This window comes from Marmota flaviventris, chromosome 1, assembly GCF_047511675.1.
Source record: "Marmota flaviventris isolate mMarFla1 chromosome 1, mMarFla1.hap1, whole genome shotgun sequence".
Classification (NCBI taxonomy): domain Eukaryota; kingdom Metazoa; phylum Chordata; class Mammalia; order Rodentia; family Sciuridae; genus Marmota; species Marmota flaviventris.
The window spans coordinates 197674995-197699477 of NC_092498.1; the positions used below are offsets into that span (position 1 = coordinate 197674995).

General features: G+C 42.5%; 1 protein-coding gene and 2 non-coding genes across 4 annotated transcripts; all 3 read left to right on the forward strand.

The window, feature by feature from the left end:
* Positions 1–1479: 1479 nt before the first annotated feature.
* Rpsa (ribosomal protein SA) lies at positions 1480–6058 on the forward strand. 2 transcript variants are annotated; one of them, XM_027932324.2, is made up of 7 exons: positions 1480–1534; positions 2458–2624; positions 3415–3533; positions 4412–4657; positions 5033–5161; positions 5272–5437; positions 5697–6058. In XM_027932324.2, exons 2-7 carry the CDS (start codon positions 2492–2494, stop codon positions 5789–5791), a joined length of 888 nt encoding a protein of 295 aa, XP_027788125.1. In that variant the 5' UTR covers positions 1480–1534; positions 2458–2491; the 3' UTR covers positions 5792–6058. The 2 variants fall into 2 exon arrangements, with proteins under 2 accessions (XP_027788125.1, XP_071456103.1); XM_071600002.1 differs by lacking the exon at positions 1480–1534 and adding an exon at positions 2090–2163.
* Positions 3112–3261, forward strand: LOC114090421 (small nucleolar RNA SNORA62/SNORA6 family). Its single transcript, XR_003582345.1, has one exon. It is a non-coding gene; the product is annotated as a small nucleolar RNA SNORA62/SNORA6 family (small nucleolar RNA).
* Positions 4711–4859, forward strand: LOC114090423 (small nucleolar RNA SNORA62/SNORA6 family). The gene has a single exon (XR_003582347.1). It is a non-coding gene; the product is annotated as a small nucleolar RNA SNORA62/SNORA6 family (small nucleolar RNA).
* Positions 6059–24483: the final 18425 nt, after the last annotated feature.

Sequence of the window (24483 nt, forward strand, 5' to 3'; positions counted from 1 at the left end):
TAGCTATCTCTTAAACTTGGGACATGGTAGCTGTTCCATGTCCTCAGGATCTCTTCAGTCTCCTTTGACCCTTGAGGCCAGAGAACCTGTAGGTGAGGCCCCTTGGGGAAGAGGGGCAGAGATGAATCTGGATGTATGGACTTCCCCATGTGGATTTGCTGCCTTACACCTGGTGAATTTCAGTCACTGGAGCTCTGGGGTAGTGTTTCGTTTTGCTTTGAGGGGGTGGGAGTGCAAATAAACAGAAGAAATAGCTTAATTTTCTCCAAACATGAAATAAGACTGAAATTTACTGGAAATCCTTATTCCAGTGGCAAGTGGTCCTAGAACACATTCCAAGCCCCAAGGATAACTCACCTTTTCTCTCTTCTCATGTCTCATGGGATTGAAGCTCAGAAATGAAGTGACTAGGAGTTCCATCTGGCATTGGAAACTTTGCCCATTGCCCTGTATTGTTTTGTTTCAATTTGAAAACCTGTGTTCCTCATTGAAAAAAAAATTAATATACTAGAAAAAGAGGGGGCAGGGAAAGCCAATGCCCTTACATCATATGTGGTCCTCAGGTTAACTTCACATAGAATTATCTGGGAGTTATTTGTAAAATAAACAAAAAAAAAAAAAATCTGGGGTTGGGCACTATACATTTAAAAACTCTCCAAATAGATTCTAAGTGCAACCAAGGTTGAGATCTGCTGTATTATTAATAATTTAAATTTTGTTATTTCTTTATGGTAATCTTTTAGTAGCACAGGACTTAAACCTTCATAATTATCCTCATCCTAAAAATTATTTTTGGTATCACAGAACATAACTTCATTATTTTTTAAATATTTTTTTTTGTCATTGGACCTTTATTGATACGCAGTGCTGACAGTTGAACCCCAGTGCCTCACACTAAGCAAGTGCTCTGCCACTGAGTCCAAGTTTCATTATTTTTAAGTGGCTGCATGGTATTGTATTGGATGGAATAAATCTTTATTAACGGCCTACAGATAGAAACTGCATTTGTGTGTGTGTGTGTGTGTGGGGGGGGTCTACCAAAAACTAACAATCTCATGTGTACAGTCTTTTTTTTCGGGAAAACTTTCCGTAAGTGAACACTTGAAATCTGAATTACATGCTGATAATAGTTCCTCCAGGTTTTGTTTACTTAACACTTAGGCTTGATGTGGTGCACATACTGTCCTACATTACAATAAGAGAAACTCAGACGACGAAACGGCCCAAGTTCACCTGCGACTCGGTAAGAGTCCGCGGCCGCGTCCCAGCGCTCCAGCAAGCATTCTTGACAGGCTGTCGGAGGAGCCCGGTTAAACCCGAAATTCAACCTCTCGGTTCAAAATAGTCTGCGCTTGCGCTGTGAGTCCGCCTTCCGGAGCGGGAAGTCGCGTCCCAGCGTCGCGCCGCTCCGCCCGCCCTCCTTCCGCTTGATTTTCTTTGCCATTGGTTGATGATGGGCTATATAAGAACGTCATTTCCGGCTGCCTGTCCTTTCCGCGCTACCCAGGGAGGGATCCATACGGCGTTGTTCTTGGTGCGTTTCTTTTGGGGGTTCCTCGCGCTCTCTTAATCAGCCTGAACCAGTTTCCTATGCAGATAAAGGGCGCGAAAACTAAAATGAAGGCCCGTGGGGCCTGGGCCGCCTTCCGTCGGCGTGCTCTGCCTCAGGCCTGCGGCCCACACGTGGCTAGGCTCCCGGGCCGAGGTACGGACCATGGCGTGAGTGGGCTGGGTCCCTTCGCCCCCCAATGGCAGTAAACCGAGACCCAAGGGGCGATCTACACCACCTGCTTGGCTGTAGTGTTTTCTGTTAGCGCCTTGCGGGTCAGGAATTAAAATTCTTAGCAAGGTTTTCGGAAACTAGTGATAGCTTGGGGAAGTAAATTCCTAAACTTAGGGTTACAACCTTCTGGGGGAAAAAAACCTGTTAAGCTTGGCATATGCTCAAACATGGCGGCTCTTTTCACATCTAGTTACCTTTGTCCATAACTTTGCTTTATTCTTGTGTACCTTGAGAATCGTTAAATTTAGTTAGCTGGTTTTTAAATTACCTTGGTGTTTTGTGATCCACGCTACTTTTCTTTACCAGATTTGATATGCTGGGCGTGGTGGCTCATGCCTGCAAATCCAGCGCCTCCAATGACTGAGGCAAGAGAATTGCAAGTGAGTTTCTAACTCAAAAAAGACTGGGTAGATAACTGAGTGGTGAGCGCCTCTGGGTTCAATTACCGATACCAAAAAAGTTAATTTGCTGTAACTCTTAGTATGCTGTGCGCCCGTTAATTTTCTGTCTTGTTCTTTCATTACCTTGTAAGCTCAGTACCTGACACTGTAGAAGATGAAATTTGGTTGCATTTAAACTTGAAGTTTAAATGGAGCCACCCCTATTGCTGGTATAGTTAGAAAGCAATCCTCTTTCACTTCATTCACACTAGATTGTTAACATTTTTCTTTCAGATTCCCGTCGTAACTTTAAAGGGAAACTGTCACAATGTCCGGAGCCCTTGATGTCCTGCAAATGAAGGAGGAGGATGTCCTCAAATTCCTTGCAGCAGGAACCCACTTAGGTGGCACCAACCTTGATTTCCAGATGGAACAGTATATCTACAAAAGGAAAAGCGATGGTCAGTTACTGCTTTAATTTTTTGTTATTTTAGCTGTAAGTACAAGTTTTGATTATGCCTTCTCATGGATAGTACTAAGGGTTTTGGTGGTGGGGGGGAGAAAATATTTTTGAATTCTAGAGGGAAGACTATTTATATCTTAGGTTTGGGGATTTGAAAAGATGTGAAATGTCAAGTACCTTATTTCCTATATTTCCTCCTACTTAAAGGTTTATTTAACTGAATTCTAAGAAGAAAGTACAGCAAAGGGTGGGGATAAGCAACTTTGCTTGGAAACAGAGAAGGAAAGATAGGTTATGATAACAACCTGGAGTAAAAGATTTAAGCTTGGGAGTGCAGTGCTGTAACTGAGATGTAGAATGAGTATGTTATCAATGGAGATAGAAAAGGAAGAGTGGCTAGAGGGCCTGGAAGTGGGTAAGAATTTAGAGAGGAGCCCAGGGGTCCAAAGATTTCTACAGAAGAAGAGAAAAAGATGGACTTTGCCAGTGCACACTATTAAAGCTCAGGGTGGAGGCCAGTCTTGGCCAGTGAACTTCTGAGTGTCGGAAGTGTGCTACATCAATGGCAGGATTTTCGCTAACACCAGTAGAGTTTATCTCTATGACTGGAGTTGATAGTACTCACTGCCACATACACTCACATTTATCAAAGAATGTGCCATTTGCATAGCCAGTTCACATGTTTTTAAAAGATCCATCTGGGGGTTTAGCTCTGGTGGAGTGTATATTTAATCTTACTCCAGGCTGTGGATTTAATCCCTAGTACAAAAAAAAATGTTCTCATCTAGGCATCTACATCATAAATCTGAAGAGGACCTGGGAGAAGCTTCTGCTGGCAGCTCGTGCCATTGTTGCCATTGAAAACCCTGCTGATGTCAGTGTCATATCCTCTAGGAATACTGGCCAGGTATGTGCAACAGTGCTTAATTTTTATGGAAACAAAATAGATAATTATTTCTGGAAGTTCTTTAAGGATTTTATACACTCCAAATATTTACAGATTTGAGTTATTCCTATAGAACGAACTAAGGGACTGCTCTTGCTTGTTTTCAGCAAAAATTTACCAAGCATATCTAGCCTGGTCCTGACATGCTAGATCTGTGGGATATGGCAGAAAAATAAATCTGGGACTGGTTACTGATCCCAGGGCTACCACTACTAGCCTCTTACAGAAGCATCTTGTGTCAATCTGCTTACCATTGCTTTGTGTAACATAGACTCCTGTGCTATGTGGACGTTGCCATTTCATGCAGATAATAGTCTCTGGAGGAGAATAAGAAAGGGAGGGTAAAGAAAGGTGGTAATGTACTTTTCTTCACATTGGGTGACTGATTAAATTTGACCAGACCTCAGAAATGTGTATTAGGTGCCAAACTGTTCTGTTAGGTGTATGCAGTTCTCAGAGCTAGTTCCTTTAAGCGAGAAACTTAAAGGCACGTGAATACCTTATCCAAGTCACTGACAAAGTGATTTACTTGGTATTTGAAATCAGGCAGTATAGTTCTATAGCTACCAGAAGTAGTGGAGGAAGTGAGGTTGAGTGGGAAGAGCATTTCAGGTAGGACATGTAAGGAAGGACCTGAAAAGACTTTTCAGTTAACCCAGAATTGTTAGATGCTTTTACGAAAGGGTGATGCTTTCTTTCATTTTTAAGAAAAGGCTGTTTTGAAGCTCCCAACTAAATGGGCTGGTTTATGTGACTACAGAATTGACGGATGGTATGTGGTATTCTTATGAAACCATTCCTGGAGTACTTATTGCTAATTCTTCCTTTAATTCTAACAGCGGGCTGTGCTGAAGTTTGCTGCTGCCACTGGAGCCACCCCTATTGCTGGCCGCTTCACTCCTGGAACCTTCACTAACCAGATCCAGGCAGCTTTCCGGGAGCCACGTCTTCTGGTGGTTACTGATCCCAGGGCTGACCACCAGCCTCTTACAGAAGCATCCTATGTCAATCTGCCTACCATTGCTTTGTGTAACACAGACTCTCCTCTGCGATATGTGGACATTGCCATTCCATGCAACAACAAGGTAACAACTTTACAGTTTGTAAATGAATGCTGTAGAAAAGAATTGGAAATTCCTATGCACATTGTTAGAGCTTGGAGTTGAGGCCATTAACTGGCTGATGAACTCGCAAGTGTAGGTAGTGTGCTACATGAGGGGCAAGTTTTTCGCTAACACTCCATTCTGACCCAGTGAGTGGAGTTTGATAGTAATCCTTGCTACAAGTAAACTGTTAATGTATAATAGTGAAGAGAGATGATATTTGGAAAGCAGCCTGTGTTTTTGTGATGACTTTTGGTACCAAGGGGCCTAAATGATATGGGCCAGGTAAAGTGAACAGGGAATTGCTTGCCATTTGAGGTTGAATAGATGTCAACTAATAACCCAGCATACTTGCAGGGAGCTCATTCTGTGGGTCTGATGTGGTGGATGCTGGCCCGAGAAGTTCTGCGCATGCGTGGCACCATTTCCCGTGAGCACCCATGGGAGGTTATGCCTGATCTATACTTCTACAGAGATCCTGAAGAGGTAAGCTTCTTCCACAAAAGGCTGTCACATGAGCATTGGGCTACGTTGGTGTGTGCTTCTTGGAAACTAAATATGTTGGTTCTTCTAAACTTCAATATGTATATTACCAGATTGAAAAGGAAGAGCAGGCTGCTGCTGAAAAGGCTGTGACCAAGGAGGAATTTCAGGGTGAATGGACTGCTCCAGCTCCTGAGTTCACTGCTACTCAACCTGAGGTTGCAGACTGGTCTGAAGGTGTGCAGGTGCCCTCTGTGCCTATCCAGCAGTTCCCTACTGGTATGTATCCAGGGAACTTTTAAATTTTTAATCTCAGGAAATTATGCTAGCATTAAGAGGTTTTAATTAGTGTGCTTATCTACAAATAACCTTGCTGTTGAATTCAAGTGTTTTTGAAATATGTTAGCCTTAGTCTTTGTCTTTGGTATATTATGTGAAAGAAGGCCATGAGTATCTGATAGATGGGTTGTTGGGCAGAGTGGGGATAGTAGTACTTTTGGGGACAGAGCTAATGGCTTTTTGGTATTTTTCTTAACAGAAGACTGGAGTGCCCAGCCAGCCACTGAAGACTGGTCTGCAGCTCCCACTGCTCAGGCCACTGAGTGGGTAGGAACAACAACCGAGTGGTCTTGAGTTGTTCTGCAGTCACACATTAATAAGCAAGGTGGAAATAAGGAGAATAAGCACCAATTTACGGAGAATAAATAACCAATTTCTAAAAGTTTTGTCTATTTCAGTTTAATTCTGGATCAAACTGTTTAAGATTCTCTTAACACCTTTTGCTGGGAGTTTTTCTGAATTTTCTTTTACAAGAAACGTGTCCTGAAAGTGGACTTCCACTATCATTTATATTGGTAAAATTTTTGAGAACCAAGATAGTAAATTAGTTTTCACTGCTTACCTTGCTGTTTACAATTTGTGCACAAGTGACTGTGGCATCTGCATACCTGTGTTGGGCAAACTTGGGGTTTAGTCTTACTGCTGGAATCCATGAAGGGGCCATGATCTTCCCAACACTGAGAGACATTTGCTTTTACCTCATCAGTTTGCCTACAGGCTGTGGTGGGGAATGTTTGTATTATGCTTTCTTATCCATTTCTATATTCATAATGTTGTCTTCTTGAGGAATTTATAAAAACGTTCATGTGACTACATTTCCAGGACCCCTTCTCATGGTGCTGAGGCCGTGAGGGAACTGGACCCCTCCATGCATAAGCTCTGCATAACAAATCAGTCTGCTGTATGCCTGGCTGGGGGTTTTAAGTATGAAGGGTGCTCAAATTTGATTTCTGGAACCACAAATAGCATTACCTGTCAAGGAAAGGCCTGTGGGAAGGGTAGCCCAAGTACATTGGAGTGGGTGCCAAGAGCTCTACCCAGGATGTGGTATCAGCAAATTATGATTGGAGGTGGTTGACAGCAAGCAGGTTAGGAAAACCCTAGTGTTACTTAACACTTTACATAATGGAAAACACCCTACCACAGGTGAGACCCCATGTGGTAAGTTCCCACACCAACAGTTTCAACCTCTCCTCTAGCCTTATGTCCCATAGGTACCTAGTGTCCTTGAATTTTATGTGTATGCCCTTGTTGCCAGTTGTGTTTGGCGTGGAGGAAACTAGGAAATCAAGATGGGAGGTTATATCTACTTGACTGTTAAGCTGGGTTTAGATTCCCCTGGGGTCTATAAAAGTCTGTCTCCCTTTATCACCAACCACCTACAGATAACTGGCAAGGTGGTCAAGATTAGAGTCAATTCACTCTTCTAGGATCAAGCAACCCCATAGCTGCAGAGCCAGTTCCTTCAAGCCAACCAGCCATTTTTCCCCCCCTTGTACTGGGAATTGGGGCTCAGCTCATACTTGCTGGTGGGAATATAAATTGGTGCAGTTTTATATTATTTAGTGACGAACATTTGCATTGTCACATTTGGGGGCATATACTAAAGAAAGGCATGGCTGTTTGCACTGAGACAAATATACATGAATGCTAATTGAGGGGCTGGGGATATAGCTTAGTTGGTAGAGTGCTTGCTTCAAATGCACAAGGCCCTAGTTTCAAACCCCAGCACCACACAAAAAAAATGCTAAATAAGAAGAGGCCCATCTACAATGCTAACTATGGTATATAGGGCCTGGCAACAGTGAACATGAACAAAGTACAGCAACATGGTGACATGCCTGAATCTTAGAACCTTGGACAAAGGAAGCATTACAGAAAATTATTCATAATATGTGATTCCAATTGAAAAAAGTTAAAAATGGGTAAAGGCAAGCTATATTCTTTATAGAGATGTCTCCCTTGGTCTCAAACAATGAAATGTCTAATTTTGGGGTAAAAAGCAAAATAAAATATTCAACAAAATTCATTCAAAAAAAATATGTGGAAGATAAAATGTTTAAATATCAACTTTACAACATATGAATGTCTCTCACCCCACAGACTTATCTTACAATATGCTATTGCCACTACCCCATGGGTGGAATCTATGTCCTCTCCCTGTTAACCTGAGTATAACTTTTAAGAGACAGTGGAAGTTCTATGTGATTTCCAAGGGATAGAGCATAAAAGTGCCATTCCCTTTTTTCTGGATCACTTGGGACATTTCTTCTTGGAAACTGAGCAGAGATCTACATGAAGACCAAAGTCCCCAGTCCCTGGTCAGATCCCAGCTGAACTCCCTGCCAAGGGTCAGCACTAACTTGCTGGCTAAGTGAGTGATGTGTATTGGAAGTGTTGTCCAGTCTCAATTCAAGCCATCTCTGCTGATGCCATGTGGAACACATGCAAGTCATTCCTGTCAAACTCTGTATATTTGTGAGAGAGAAAAATAAGTGTTGTTGCTTTAATCAATTTAACTTTAGGAGAAGTTAACTGAAGAATAGATAAGACATGCCTACTGTCACTTTAATCATACCAATGAACTTTTATTGGGCAATGCAATTGGACAAGAGTAACTAATTATATATACTACAGCCAACTAGCTTCTCCCCTTAGAATTTACAATAAGCATTATCCATGGTATTATAGAAAAGTAAACTCTCAAACTTTTGTAATATGACTACTCAACAATACATGCTGAAAACTAACCCTGTGTCCTGGAAACATGGGATCTGATGGAGCTAGAAAGCTTCCCCATCCTCCAGGACCTTACTCTGTAACTTGGAGAGAGACAGACAAATAGGTATTTGTCAAATGAAGGTGATCAAAAGGGTCACCAAACAGCATTAACATCATTTGAGATTAAAAATGTAAATTGACTATAGGAAAGATGCCAAGTTCTCATATAATTTCTAAGCTGGCTCCAGAACAAATTTCCAGTGAGAAGTCTTCAAGCATGTTTTGAGCAATGACAGCATTGCTAGTATTCACATGTGAATCCTCTGAAGAGCAACTTTGCTTTGCAAGTATGGTCTCTAATTTAGGGACCAGTAATGAAATTTTTTTAGTATTTATATTTTAGTTATAGGTAGACACAATATTTTTATGTGGTGCTGAGGATCAAATCCATTGTCTCACACATATGAGGCAAGTGCTCTACCTCTAAGCCACAACCCCAGCCCCAGTCATGAAATTTTATCTATCCATATTTCTTAAAACTTTGCTAACAGATTCAACCTGCTTTTGATGTGGATATTCAGGAAGAGACTGCAAGGTTTGGCTTGTAAGAAAGTGGTTCTCCATGAACTGGAAAGTTGGTCAAGGTAGTATCACAGTCCATTCTGCAAGCAACAGTCAATGCAAATCTGCTATTATCCTGCTAAAATCTGCTATCAGACATAGTCTCCCATACATAACCACTAAAAACTCTGGGGAATGTATTAAAAAGGACTGCTAGAAGATAGTGGAGAAGAACAAAACCAAGTTTCTGGAGGGAAATTGCCCCTTAGAACAGAGTCACTAGGCAAATTTCCTATCTTTTATAGCTTTATCCTTTGGTCAACCTCAGTCCATCCCAAGTAAGGCAGCTAATCCTGGAGAGAGACTGGTGGTTGAGCAACCAGAAGTAGATTGAGGCAACTTAATAAAAATCACCTTAATCCCCAATCATGAAATTCATATGGAAAAATAAAAGACCCAGAATAGCAAAAGCAATTCTAAGCAGGAAGTGTGAATCAGGAGGTATAGCGATACCAGATTTCAAACTGTACTACAGAGCAATAGTAACAAAAACAGCATGGTACTGGTACCAAAACAGGCGGGTGGACCAATGGTACAGAATAGAGGACACAGAAACCAATCCACAAAATTACAACTATCTTATATTCGATAAAGGGGCTAAAAGCATGCAATGGAGGAAGGATAGCATCTTCAACAAATGGTGCTGGGAAAACTGGAAATCCATATGCAACAAAATGAAACTGAATCCCTTTCTCTCACCATGCACAAAAGTTAACTTGATATCAAATCAGAGACTCTGCGTCTGATAGAAGAAAAAGTTGGCTCCGATCTGCATATTGTGGGGTCGGGCTCCAAATTCCTTAATAGGACACCCATAGCACAAGAGTTAAAAACAAGAATCAACAAATGGGACTTACTCAAACTAAAAAGTTTTTTCTCAGCAAGAGAAATAATAAGAGAGGTAAATAGGGAGCCTACATCCTGGGAACAAATCTTTACTCCTCACACTTCAGATAGAGCCCTAATATCCAGAGTATACAAAGAACTCAAAAAATTAGACAATAAGATAACAAATAACCCAATCAACAAATGGGCCAAGGACCTGAACAGACACTTCTCAGAGGAGGATATACAATCAATCAACAAGTACATGAAAAAATGCTCACCATCTCTAGCAGTCAGAGAAATGCAAATCAAAACCACCCTAAGATACCATCTCACTCCAGTAAGATTGGCAGCCATTATGAAGTCAAACAACAATAAGTGCTGGCGAGGATGTGGGGAAAAGGATACACTTGTACATTGCTGGTGGGACTGCAAATTGGTACGGCCAATTTGGAAAGCAGTATGGAGATTCCTGGGAAAGCTGGGAATGGAACCACCATTTGACCCAGCTATTGCCCTTCTTGGACTATTCCCTGAAGACCTTAAAAGAGTGTACTATAGGGATACTGCTACATCGATGTTCATAGCAGCACAATTCACAATAGCTAGACTGTGGAACCAACTTAGATGCCCTTCAATAGATGAATGGATTAAAAAATGTGGCATTTATACACAATGGAGTATTAGCACTAAAAAATATGACAAAATCATGGAATTTGCAGGGAAATGGATGGCATTAGAGCAGATTATGCTAAGTGAAGCTAGCCAATCCCTAAAAAACAAATGCCAAATGTCTTCTTTGATATAAGGAGAGCAACTAAAAACAGAGCAGGGAGGAAGAGCATGAGAAAAAGATTAACATTAAACAGGGACGAGAGGTGGGAGGGAAAGGGAGAGAGAAGGGAAATTGCATGGAAATGGAAGGAGACCCTCATTGTTATACAAAATTACATATAAGAGGATGTGAGGGGAAAGGGAAAAAAAAAAAACAAAACAAGGGAGAGAAATGAATTACAGTAGATGGGGTAGAGAGAGAAGATGGGAGGGGAGGGGGGATAGTAGAGGATAGGAAAGATAGCAGAATACAACAGTCACTAGTATGGCAATATGTAAAAACGTGGATGTGTAACCGATGTGATTTTTACCCCTGTATACGGGGTAAAAATGGGAGTTCATAACCCACTTGAATCAAATGTATGAAATATGATATGTCAAGAGCTTTGTAATGTTTTGAACAACCAATAAAAAAAAAATCACCTTAATCCCACTAGCACTCAATGCCAATCATCTCAAACGAGGAAACAAATCTATCTATGCTCTCACATGTACAAGGATGGTAATGTATACCTGATAGTAAGGATAAAGGACATCTTTGTGAAATGACCAATCACAGGGTGCAGCATATGGCAGGCACACAATGAATGTGTCCTTCCTTTCTTTTCAAGAAACAATAGTACCACTTTCAGAGTTCAGATTTCACATCCCCAAATTCCTCTGTTGGCCCTTCTCTGAGATTTGTATTGTCTAATAAAACTTATAACAAGGATGTCTGTCTCTGGATGATGGTTCCACAACTGCTTTTGACCAGAGAGCCTTCAAATATGAAATCTTAAGGTCCAGTCATTGCTAGAAAAAAAGGAGGCATGAAGGAATTTAGGTAGAACAAAGTAGCTTGGTCCTCACTGATTTGGCCATAAGCACATAGCCGTGGGGTGAGAACTTGCTGGGTAGCCAGCAAGGCATTCTGAGCACTCTGTGCTGGTACAGGGAAGATAGCAGTAGGCTAAGTTCTCTCCTAGGAAATCATTTTCTGGAAGAAGGAGATGGTCATATGGGGTTGTGAAAGGTTGACAGTGTTCCTTTTAAGGTATAAATCCTGGGCTTTTTTTTAAATTAAAAAAAAAATTTTTAGAAGAGTAAACTCAGGAGCACTGACTACAGAGACAGAATTATAAAATCGATTTCCCCTTAGTTGATTCTTGAATTCAAAATAAAAATGTGAAAAGACCATTTCTCAAGACCTTACCTTGAATGTTCCTCAGCACCATTTTCAGGCTTCAGAATTTCCTGAGTCCTGCGGATCATCCCCAGAGAAGGTTGGTCCTGTGAGTCAACTGTGGAGTGACTTAAAGCAGAGCACCGATGGAGGAGGGGAAGAGGCAGGGATGCCGAACTCCCCATTCTCATTGGGGGCACGTTGTACTAATGACATCCTCCAAAATCCATGAGGAGATCTTCTTAGGCTCACGTCTGGATGGTGCTAAGGGACCCGGGAAAGTTAAGACACTGCCACAACTGCAGATGGAGAAGGAGAATTATTAAAACAGTGGGACTAGCCAAACTGAAGATTCTCCTACCACTCCCCCAAAGATTCCTAGCATTTCCAGGATTTAAAAGATTCTCCAAGTGATTTTGATAAAGGAGATCTGTGTAAAAAAATGTTAGACAACACTTCCTTAGAGACCCTACTGGTCTTCCTCTAGGCTTGTGTGCAGAGTAAAGGTCAAGACAGAGAAATGGGGATGGAATGGGGAGAGAACCAAGAAATGGGATCTAAAGCTTTGAGTGGCATGTAAGGTTATCTCTTGCTATCAAAATTAACAGCACTTTAGCTCAAGACCTAGGATCAGATGGCAGCATGCCGGGAGCTGGGAGTGCCCAAATGGTCTGTCTCTTAGCTGGGTCTTTTGGGGTGCTGGGCCATGTCACCTATGGAATCAGATTTCCAGGAGCAGTAAGAAATTTTCCAGTTTCTTTTTGCATCATTTTTGCTATTGTTCCATTGATCAATGCAACTCACCTTCCCAAACCCAGTAACAGGATTTGAAGTAACCCAAGAGTGTGGATATGGGAAGGGATGAGCAAATACACCCACAGAAAAATGAGAAGACCCAAAAGGGGACCAACCATCAAATAAAAGGGAGTTCCCTAACATGGGTTAGGTAGGTGATCAAGGCCTGAAAGCAGAGACCAGACCTAAGCCACCTAGATCACAGCTCTCTCCGGTGTTACCAGAAATCAGAGGTATCAGAAGCCAGGGGTGTCCCTGCACAGGTTCTTCACAACCTCTAAAACTGTAGCCTGTGTTCAAACAGGTCGGGAAACAACCCCAGTGTGACGGGAAATTGTGTCCAGTCCAGCATCCCCAAGCTTCTCCTGGGGACAGAGGTTCGTTGATGGCCCTGTGCAGACGCAGCTTACGACTTGGACTTGGGGACAAGCTGAGCCCCTGGCAGTCCGGATCAGACACACTCCATGTAGGCCCCGGGCCTGCGTTGCGCCCTCGCCCTGTCGCCTGCAGAGGGGCTGAGGCAGCGGGCTGTGCCCGGGAGGCCTGTCTCTCCCTCATCAGACTGAGCCTTGGCCACCACCTGGCTGAATCTGCAGAAGCCCAGGCAGTTGGGGGCTCCGAGTCGGATTCCTCTCTACCCTGGGTCGCCAGACAGGGTGAAGACCACAGGGCAGGACGCCAGTGGGCGGGTGTCCCCATGAGCCTACACCTGGACTCCCATCTTCTGGCCCCTATTGTCCTGCTCCACCGCCCACCCAGCACGTCTGGCTTCCCTCAGGGCTTGAAGCTCCGCCCCAATATCCCCCAGCCAGCCCCCAACGGTCACTGGTCAACTCCAACTGCCCTAGCTTTGCCCCAAGGACCCCACCTCCCTTCACCTGACCTCCCAAGGTGCCCTTGGATCACGTGCTCCCCTGCTGGGCGGGGCTAGCGCTGGGAGGGCTCCCTAGGGGGGTTTCAGCAGGCCAGGGGGTTAAATAGGAGCTGACAGGTGAGTGTGTGTGTGTGTGTGTGTGTGTGTGTGTGTGTGTGAAGGGGTGGGGTTGGGCGGGCATTGAAGCTGAGTGCAACAGGGGTGTGTAATCCCCTGGAGGACTTGGGAAAGGGCTTTAACCTGAGAGCCTTAGAACTGGAGGCCCCGTGCAGAGGGATGATGCTGGGGAGGAAAGTAGAGTTGAGATCATGAGGCCTAGGTGCTCTGATGAAGAGGGTTTGGGGTGCAGTGATGTGAGGGATGTAGGATCTTGGGGTGAAAACAGGACGGCCGCAGTCCGGCTGCAGCAAAATAACCGGGGGGGGTGGGGGGGGTGGGGGGGGTGGGGGGGTGGGGGGGGGGTGGGGTGACGATGTTGCTATGCTTTGTCCTTCGTGGTGGTCTTTCCCTTTATAACTTCTCAGTATCCACATAGTTGCCCTGAATTCTTTCTGCTACTCCTCAGACAGGCCCCATCTTCTCTATCTCAGGATCAGGGAGTTGAAGGGGTACTTATATCTTGAAAAAAAAAATCACTGAAATAGAAGAAAAGGGCTTTGAGATTTCAGCAGGAAGTGCCATTCCTTCATACACCATAAATAAATAGGACTTATACATTATATCAAAATTCGGGCTGGTTCTGTGGCTCAGAGGTAGTATACCTGCCTGGCATGTGTGAGACACTGGGTTTGATTCTCAGCACCAAATAAAAATAAATAAATAAAATAAAGGTCTATCAACAACTAAAAAAAAATTATAGCAAAATTCCCTTGATCATAGAAACATCTATGATTTCTCCATTTTCCATTAATATGAGAAAGTGATGGTGGTCAAACTATAGAGAGTGAACTCTTAATCCTGGTTATACCAATTTAAACCATGTAACTAACATCATTATAATGATCTCCATTCCAGCATCCTCATGCTGAGAGTGGAAACCTAAATCTGGTCCCCTGGCCTAGGTGGGTGCCATCAAAACCAGAATTATATCTCTGGCTTGCACAGACTAGTTGAATCTACAAATGTATATTTCCGGGCTTTTCTTCCTATAAAATTGTAACCTTTCTGGAGAAGTGGGAAGACATAGTAGCTGTCTTCCCAGTTTTGGCCAAACTGCAATTAAACTCATTTTTTTTCTATTTATGTCATTCTGTCTTATTTCTGGCACGGGCAGGAGATGGAGTCTAGTTCATTATGTGTATCCTAAATGCATGAATCATTCGCAGATTTGCAGAGTCACTGACAGTGCTAAATTCTCGTGGTAATAATATGTGGCAGTTTCTACAGGGTTGCAGGAAGCTCTCCTGAGCCTTGGCATTTGTTATGGTTTGGATATGAGGTATCCCCCAAAAACTTACATGTGAGACAATGCAAGAGAGTTCAGAGGAGAAATTATTGGGTTGTGAGAGTCTTAACCCAATCAGTGAATTAATCCCCTGATGGGGTTAATTGAGTGTTAACTGAAAGGTGTGGATAGAGGAGGTGGGCACTGAGGGCTTTGAGGAATATATTTGTATCTGGCAGTTGGAGTCTCTCTCTCTGTTTTCTGATCATCAGGTGAGCTGTTTCCCTCTGCCACACTTTTCTGCCCCACCTTAAGCCTTAAGGAATGGAGCCAGCCTTTTATGGACTAAAACCTCTGAAACTGTGAGCCCCTAAGTAAATTTTTCCTCCCCTAAAATTGTGCTGGTTGGGTCTTTTAATCACAGCAGCAAAAAGCAGACTAAAACAGCACCCAAAGTTCTTATTGGTGCCGGGTCATGTAGATGTGATTGATGTCCACCCACATGGATGATCTTCAGTCTTCTGCTCCCTTTAGTTATCATTAGACTACCTGGTGTGTCTAATTAACAAAGACACTCATAATTTGGCAAGACTCTCCAGGAGCTTAAAGAGCACCCTGCAGAAGCCCAGGGCAAAGGTCAGACTTCTCTTTGGTAAGATTAATTCTTTATTACACATTTAGTTTAGTTAATGGCAACATATAAATTATTTTCAATTCTGGGGCTGGAGCTGTAGCTCAATGGTAGAGCACTTGCCTAGCATACATGAGGCACTGGGTTTGATCCTCAGCACCACATAAAAAATAAACAAAATGAGGGATGTAGGGTCTTAGGCGATCGGTTTCAGAAATATTAAAATCACCTTGCTATCCAGTTTTTTTTTTAAAATACAGAAACACAAAATTAGGATTACTTTATCCATTTGTTCCATTTTTAAAAAAACATTCTTTAATCAGGCAAGACACTAAAACAAGCAAAGTGAGTCACAACCACATTCACTTCTGGGCAGTGGTAGTGCTATATTTACAAAGGTTGCATATTTTGTCATTTATTGTCATATTTTGTTGCATATTTTAAAATAAAATGAGCAGTCCTTTGAAAGTTTCACTTTATTTGCAAAATAGGGGATTTGTTTGTGTGGACTTTAAGTTTCTTTTTCTTCAAGGAATCTGTCAAAGACCAACCATAAATTCTCCCAAATGATCTGACAAAAATTAGTAGCTTTATGGAAAAATTTAAAAAGGAGGCAGCCTCTCAGGGTTCCCCAGTGGCTTTTGTTGGTAGCAGGATCTGGGGCAGCATCTTATTCTGTGCATCGCCCTTCCAGGGATGGATCTCTGCTGGAGCTTGTTTCACTTCTCCCTGGGCTGTGACTTCCTAATAGGAAAAGGTCTCTAAAAAAATTGCATTATCTTGGAGGTCAGACTGCAGAGGTAAAGGCAGAGATTGTTGAGATCTGAAAAACTCTGACTGCACCCGTATGGACCCACACACTTGGGAGCTCTCCTTGGGGAGAGCACATCAGGTCAGTGTGGGCTTCCAGTGTTGTAGGGACAGACGAGGCAGGACACTAAAGATAGAGGGAAACCGTTTTATTTGGCTGCAGCCAGGTTCAGAGGGCACAGCTTTTGCTGTAATTAATTACTTCCCTGGACCCCAAGTTCAGGTAGTTTCAGAACTTTATACCCAGAATGTAAGGGGAGGGGCTTACAAGTTCACAGTTTGCAGAAGTTCATATAAAAGCAGCTTTTTCTTTCACTGTTTTGGGCAAGTTAACCCTTCAAGGATAATACCTGAGAAGGGGAGAGCTTCTTCTCCCCTTTCTTTCTTCTACCATGGAGCCCAACTGGTAACTTTTCTTATCTTAGAAATGTAGACATCTCTGTGAAGCCCCAACTCAAGGCCAGAGGCCTTGTTAAAGGATTTGTCTTTTTATTATCACATTTTGCATTTGCTTCTACAAACTACTATACTGGATAAATGTGTGTGAAAAACTAGTAAAGAGGCATTTAGCACATGGAGTGCTGATTTCTTCCAGGCCAGTGGCTGAATAAAATAGAGCAGCAGGAAAGTAGGAAGTTTACCTACATTGAACTCTTTTATAGAGACTCTTTGGCTAATAGTTCTAAAATCAACCAAGGTGAAGATATCTGGAGAAGCTTAGTTAAGATTTTCTGTGAGGAGGGGTGCCACTACACTAGGAGTCCTTGGGCTGTGCATGTCCCCTCCGCTCCCCTTGCCTGCTGGTCTAATTTGGGCTCCTGGAGAGAATCATTATGAAGAGCAGATGAGTAATGTACTGATTGCAAACATGGAGGGCCTACAGCTTCTGAATCATATAATAGTACTGAAAGAAAAGTGACCACAACACTCAGAGCAACCAAGAGATCTTTATTGCAGCAGTGCAACAGAGGAGAAGAGAGAGAAAGAGAAGGGGGGGGGGGGAGAGCTCATGCACAAAGGAGACAGAGAGAGCAAGAGAGAAGAGAGAGAGGGTCCCGGCAGGAGGGAATTTTTATAGCCCAAATCTAATGGGGTCTCTGGGTCTGCAAGCTGCCTTGTTGGCACACAAGGGGGTTAAGTGTTCAGCCTTGAGCAGGGGGGCGAAGTGCTCAGCCTTGAGCAGGGGGGCTTGGGCGTTTGGGCTTGAAGCAAACAGGTGATAAAGAACCAGACAGAGGGTTTGAGTGGCCAGGTCATCCTGTGGCTAACTTTGTTTGGCATGCCCTGCAGACAGCTTACTCAGCCTGTCCTGCACCTGACATTCCTCCCTTTTTGTTTTGACATGGTGGACGGCGTAAAGTCCTCTGGCTACTTCCTGCTTAATGGTGGGTGGCGTTGGGCCTAGAAGGGGAAGTGGAGGAATGTTCGGAGGACAGGTCTGAGAACACCAGGGCAGCCAAAAATAACACTCAGTGGCTATAGATAACTACTTTGGTAGGGGTAAAGTCCATAAAAGTTCCTTGAAGCCACAAGTCGTAGATGGCATCAAACCCGTCCTGGATGGAGGAGATTCTTGGTATCAGCCACTGGTCCTGTAGCAGGGACTCTAGGAAGTATTGGAGATGGCTTGGTTGAATCCAGTAATGTTAAGGGTGACAGCCCGATTGCAGCCAGTGGAAGGACAATCACCTTGACTCATGAGCTGAGAATGGGTGGTGTCATCCTGGTGCCATGTTGCTTGGATGTTAAAGTGCCATCTGTGGTTGGGATAAAAACTTGAGAGAGTATAATGATTAGTAAAAGAAGAAGAGGGTTGGCAAGAAATTTTGAGTTTGGTGGGCGTGGTGGAAGTCCAGGACTGGACATTTGGAACAGGTGCCTTTTTAAGGCAGGAGACATGGTACCAGGGAGAGTGTCTAAAAGCTTGGTCACTATTGGGGTAGTAAGTATGACTGTATGGGGTCCTGACCATTGAGGTTCCAACGATTGAGAATGCAGTTCCTGAAGTAAGACTGAATCACCCAGTTGAAGAGGGTCCAATTCAGTTTGTGGTTGTGCTGGGATTGAGGCAATGAATGGTGCAGGAAGGCATTGGTCTGATGTTCCCTGAGAAGTGAGGGCTGGACCGTTGTCTGACTGGGTGGAGGTGGGAAGTCTGAACCTGGGAATGATCTGCTCAATGAGGATGGAGGCAATGGTGTCAGCAATTTCCCTGGATGTAGGGAAGGCATCTATCCAACCTGAAAAAGTATCAACCAAAGTAAGTAGGTAGCGAAGCTTTTTGTGCCTAGGCATGTGAGTGAAGTTGATCTATCAGTCTTTGTTCCACAAAGAATAAAGAGAAACTATATCTAAATTGTTTAAAATCCCAAGCCAGAGAAATATATCTCATACACTGAATACTTAAAAGAGGATTTTTGTCTTCCTACATCTAGAAATACAATCATTTCAGAAAATGTCTGTCCTAGTCCACAAAGTCCTCAACTGACTTGCAGTAAAAGGATATCAGGAAATTAAAGAAGTTAAACAAAAGTTTTAGATACTATAAAATATTTACAAAGAAAGACATTATGATTTGCAACATATTTTGCAAAGAAAAATAACACCAACGATAAAACAGAAGCAAGGTTTAATGTCCAGATTAGAAAACTGTAACAGGTGTGGTAGTGCATACCTGTAATTCTGGAGACTTAGGAGGGTGAGGCAGGAGGATTGCAAGTTTAAGGTTGGCCTCAGCAATTGAGCGAGACCCTCAGAAACTTCAAAGACCCTGCCTCAGAGGTATAGCACAAGCCTAGTAAGTGCAAAGCACTGGGTTTAATCCCCAGCACTGAAAAAAAAAAAAAAAAAAAAAGCACAACATACATACATCTCACAGGCTTAATCTACATTGATCTGTGTCCTACATGCCTATCTGAACCACACGTGCTGGAGACATTCTGTCTGTTGCTCTGCCTTTTGGATGACTGCAGATTCATACCAATCAGTCACTGTGGAAGCAGAAATGGTAAGTTAATGACAACATGCTTGAAAGCTGGGACTCACAGCACATAAAAAATATTCATAGAAGTGGAGGTGGATATATATATATATATTTCTGGAATGTTGACTTTGTAATTATTTATTTGGGTCCACATGATGAAGATTTCAGTTCTGGCATGACCAAATACACTAGTAAAGATTTTGCCCTGAGTTTTACATCCTGAATTATGGATTGAATAACCAAAGTCAGTCTCACCATCTGCAAACCCACTAAAATGCATTGCCTAATAAAGCTCTCCTTCAATATGCTGGGCTGTGCTTCTTTATCTATGCACTCTGTTCTTTTCAAATTTCTCCAGCAAAGAAAGCCCCTCCCCTTTGGCAGTGGAGGAAGGAGTGAGATCATACTGAAATCTAAGAGAGCTGGGAAAGCGACCCAAAGGGGAATGATATTTCTTTAAATACTCTTGTTTATGTTTAAAATTATGAGATTTAATCCATAATGCACTAGAGTGAAACTGACATTGCAGAGAAATGCAGCGTTTTATTCCTGAAGTCTCACACATCCTGGGGGCCCTCTTTCCCCCAGCTCAGTAACCAAGCACGAACACATTCTCTCAACTGTGTGCACAGTCCTAAATATTGCTCTGGACTGCACAAAACAGAGTATAAGCATTTTGTACTTAAAATCAAGGGTAGAGAATATTTCTTTTTGTGTACAGCCTCAAACATTTCTACCTACAATAACAGCTCCATGTTCTTTTTTTCCAGAATCTACTGACTATGCTGGAAAAAAAATAGCAGGTGAATTTGAAACAGAAGAAAAAGTCTTGTTACAATTGGTATTTTCACAGTAGCAAATAAGTACCTTCTGAGTTGTTGTTGTTGTTTTTCTGTAAGGCCAGTTTGAGTTATTTATACCAACAACAATCACTAATAAATTGTTATGTTAACAATGGAATTATTTTAAATTTTTTTTTGGTGGGGGGAGGTACTGGGGATTGAACTCAGGAGCACTTAACAGGAGCACTTAACAACTGAGCCACATCCCCAACCACCCAGTTTTTAAAAATTTTTAGATTTTGAGACAGGGTCTTACTAAATTGCTTAGAACCTCACTAAGTTCTTGAGGCTGGCTTTGAATTTAGGATCCTACTGCCTCAGCCTCCCAAGCTGCTGGGATTACAGGCATACACCACGGATCTTGGCTGAAATGTTTAGGTGAAATGTTTAGATCACAATGGATTGTGATCTCTTTAAAAAAATAATGATCTGTTAGACACATATAGCATGTATTCAGACTGTAGGTGAAATAATATGATGACTGAGATTTGATTTCCAAACTCCAGACACCCCCACCAAACCAAAACAGTTGGGGAGGGAGGTGGAACAGGGGAGAATGAAGGATCAATAAAACAAACAAACAAACAAAAGACAACGTTAGTAGTTACTGAGGCCAGATTAAAAAAATAAGAAGAGTCCCTTAATTATGGACATTTAAGTTTTCCATAATAAACATGAACTATAAAGTTGTGTTGAACATTGCAATTCACTAAAAAAATAAATAAATAAAATAAAATGAACTGTTATCAAATATTCATATGAAAATACTGACCATAGATTATAGCCTCTACAGTGAGTTTCTTAAGAAAATGATTCTGTTTTTAACCACACAACAGTATTTGGCCTTTAGTTGTTTTTCCTTCTTGCTGCTGGGGATCCAACCCAGGGCCTCATCTATGCCAAGCATATGCTTTGCTGTAGGTACACCCCCCTCCCCAGTAGTTTGGTTTTGAAAACAACTACTGCAATTTAATAATGTACAAATGTTAATAGTTTGTTTGATTAGAAATCTATGTTGTAAAATGTCTGATTGGGACTTGCTACACTCAAACCTGTACACAGGCTGATGACATTTGTAATTAGGAAGCAAAGTTACGTTTTGTGTGATTATCAGACACTGCAGATGCTGAGAGATGTAACATGTTCCTTATTAGTCTTCCTGGATGCTAGTCCTGTCTATCAGTGTTTATTTCTTCAATTCCTGGTTCCATGGAACCGCATACCTACAGCCTCACATGAGGCCTGAACTGCTTTATCGTGTTAGCACTGGAACTGAATGGGTATTTGTAATCTTCAATGCTCAAGCATTACATTTTCCCCCTAAATAATCAAAGAGATTTTTACACATTTTTACAACATACTATATGAATAATCAGCTTACATTATTATTATTTTTAAAGATTTCTTTTTTTTGTTGTAGATGGACAGAATACCTTTATTTTGTTTATTTATTTTTTATGTGGTACTGAGGATCGAACCCAGTGTCTCATACATGCTAGGCAAGCGCTGAATCACTGAGCACAACCCCAGCCCGTATATTATTATTTTAAATAGAAAATTTCTCCAAATTAAAACTGAATGTAATTTTCTTTCTCATTTAGTCTCTGAATGATTTTCCTTAAACAAAAATACTATGTTTATTAATGATTCCATTCATAATTTCTCTTTAAATATAAAAGTATATATGTACATATTTAATATATACATACATATATATATTATCTAATATGAACATAAGATAAAATTCTCAATATTAGAACAAAATCACCAAGAAAGCCACCAATATCTGAATGTGGTTGTCTGTTCCCTTGGCACGGGTAGCTGTGAGGCTGTCATGGTGGGACTCCTGAGTTGTGCCCAGAAGGACGGTGCTCTGTGGAACATTGCTAGTCGCCTGTTTGAAGGTGATGGAAATCTGAGATGATGCCAGTCGGGGAGCAGTTGGTCACCATTTCATGGTTCTGTTGGAAGGGGCATTTGCAGGGCTCCGCTGAGGCTGGAAGTTCCCAGGCCTGTAGCCATTACCTGAATCTGTGGCCATGAGGAGATTCAACAGGAGCAGCATTCGCCCCACTGTCAGGACCTGTGATGCTGACATACGTTAGACAAAAGGGTTCTTATGTCTAGACAAGGACATCAGAGGAGCCAGAGCTCCTTCACCAGGGAGTTGGGGGTAGGGGAGGGAGAGAGGAAGCTCTGAGCCTACCTAGTGGGAGCCACTGTCCTGGGCACCCTGGGTCCTCTCCTTACCTACTCTTCTCTTCCCATCAAGCCCTGCATAGAGGTCCAGAGACCAGGAATGGGATGGGAATCTGAGTGTGCCTCTACTCATTCCTTTGAGTTCAGCCTGGAAGTCTCTTCCTAAGATTTCCTAAGTCTCCTCCGGCTGAATTAAGTGTCCTCCTCTACGCTCTCTCAGCTAACCCTATCAGAGTCCTTATCCCAGCAAATATAGGTGTCTCTTTGAGGCCAGAGACTTTGTCTTCCACCTCTGTTTACCCCTAAAGCTTTGCAAAAGGCTTAGTCCATAGTGACTCCTTGGATGACATTGGAAAAATCAATGAATATAACCCAAAGATTTGCTTATGGTTCATGAAGTACTCTTAGAACTTTTCTTTGCCACAACAAAGGGAGGAAGAAAGTGACTTGAAATTGTAGAAACCAGAGGTGCATCCTGATGTGGTTGTTTTGGGGGCAGAAGCCCTGCTGTATCAGTGTGATCTCGGCAGCCAGAGAGCTCAGGCTCAAGACCAGGCACTGCCTTTCAGTTCTTGGAGACCCAATTTAACTTCTCTGTGCCTCAGTTTTTCATCTGTAAATATTAGAATAGGAGTGCCATGGCACAGTGTTATTGGGAGAACAAAATACGATATCGAAAGTGTTGGGAGTTTCCCTGAGAACTCCCCGGGCCTTTCAGACATGGCAGTGGGCAAATTGCCAGTGGGTGGCTAGAACTCCCCAGGCCTTTCAGATAAGGGGCCCCTAATGTAACATGGCAGTGGGCAAGTTGCCAGTGGGCGGATAACAGTTATTTTGAAAATTTTCTAATTGGTCCTCCCATCTTCCGTGCTCGTGAACAGTTCGTGATCCCCATGAATTTTATGCAGGGCGGACGTGCAAGCACCATAGGTGATGACCTGACCTTTACTATAATTGACCCCGGGAGCCTCCTGGTTTAAGATAACTGAGTTTTGGGGCTGGGGATGTGGCTCAAGCGGTAGCGCGCTCGCCTGGCATGCGTGTGGCCCAGATTCAATCCTCAGCACCACATACAAACAAAGATGTTGTGTCCGCCGAAAACTTTAAATAAATAAATAAATATTAAAATTTTCTCTCTCTCTCTCTTAAAAAAAATAACTTTCACTTTCTATATAAGCTAGCACCAGCTTGCAATAAAGTGCTTCATCTTTGTCACTGCTATCTGTGTGTGTGCATTTTAATCTCTGACGACGAACCTTGGCTTTTCAGAAAGTCCTTTGAATATTGTCTGGCAGGTAGCCATGCTCCAAGCACCTTAGCTGGCAGTGCCTTCAGTGTTTATATTTTGTCATTCTGAATGCCCATGCAGAGGTGAGTGTTACACCCAGGGCTGCACTTCCTCCTTCATGGCTTAGCACTCTACAATTGCACAGTGAAAAAGAAAAATGAAAAGAAAACCTGCTAGGCTCAAAACAAGGTAATTTTCCCTTGAGAATAAGAAATGAGTGGGCTGGGGATATAGCTCAGTTGGTAGAGTAGGGTTGCTTGCCTTGCATGCACAAAGCCCTGGGTTCAATCCCCAGCACCACAAAAAAAAAAAAAAAAAAAAAAAAGAGAAAGAAATGAGAGACAATTTCAATTTGATTAAAGGAAGTCTCAAGAAAAATGAGAGTGAATCTCTTATTCAATGATGAAACCGTGGACTCTTTCCCAAGACAAAAATGACGCATGGGTTGACAATACTGCATAAAGGGCCAGAAAGAAGGAATTCCAGGCATGAGATAGGGTTGACAAGTTACTGTGTTCATTAGGTTTTCGTTGCTGATACCAAAATACCTGACAAGAACAACTTAGAGGAGGAAAGTTGGCTCATGGTTTCAGAGGTTCAATCCATGGTCAGCTGCATGCAGAAACATCATCATAGAAGAACATGTTAGAGGAGAGCTGCTCATGGCACCCAGGAAGGAGAAGAGAGAGAGAGAGAGAGAGAGAGAGAGAGAGAGAGAGAGAGAGAGAGAGAGAGAGAGAGAGAGAGAACGCTAGGGACATATACAGTTCCCAAGGGCATGCCCCCATAGATCTACTTCCTCCAGCTACAACCATCTGCCTATGGTTGTCACCCAGTAGTCCATAGTCCATTCAAATTATTATTTCCTTCTTCTTCTTCTTTTTTTTTTTTTGGTGGTGCTGGGGATTGAACCTAGAGCCTTGTGCATGCAAGGCAAGCACTCTACCCACTGAGCTATATCCCTAGCCCAATTCAAATTATGAATTCATCAAATGGATAAATTCACTGATGAGGTTA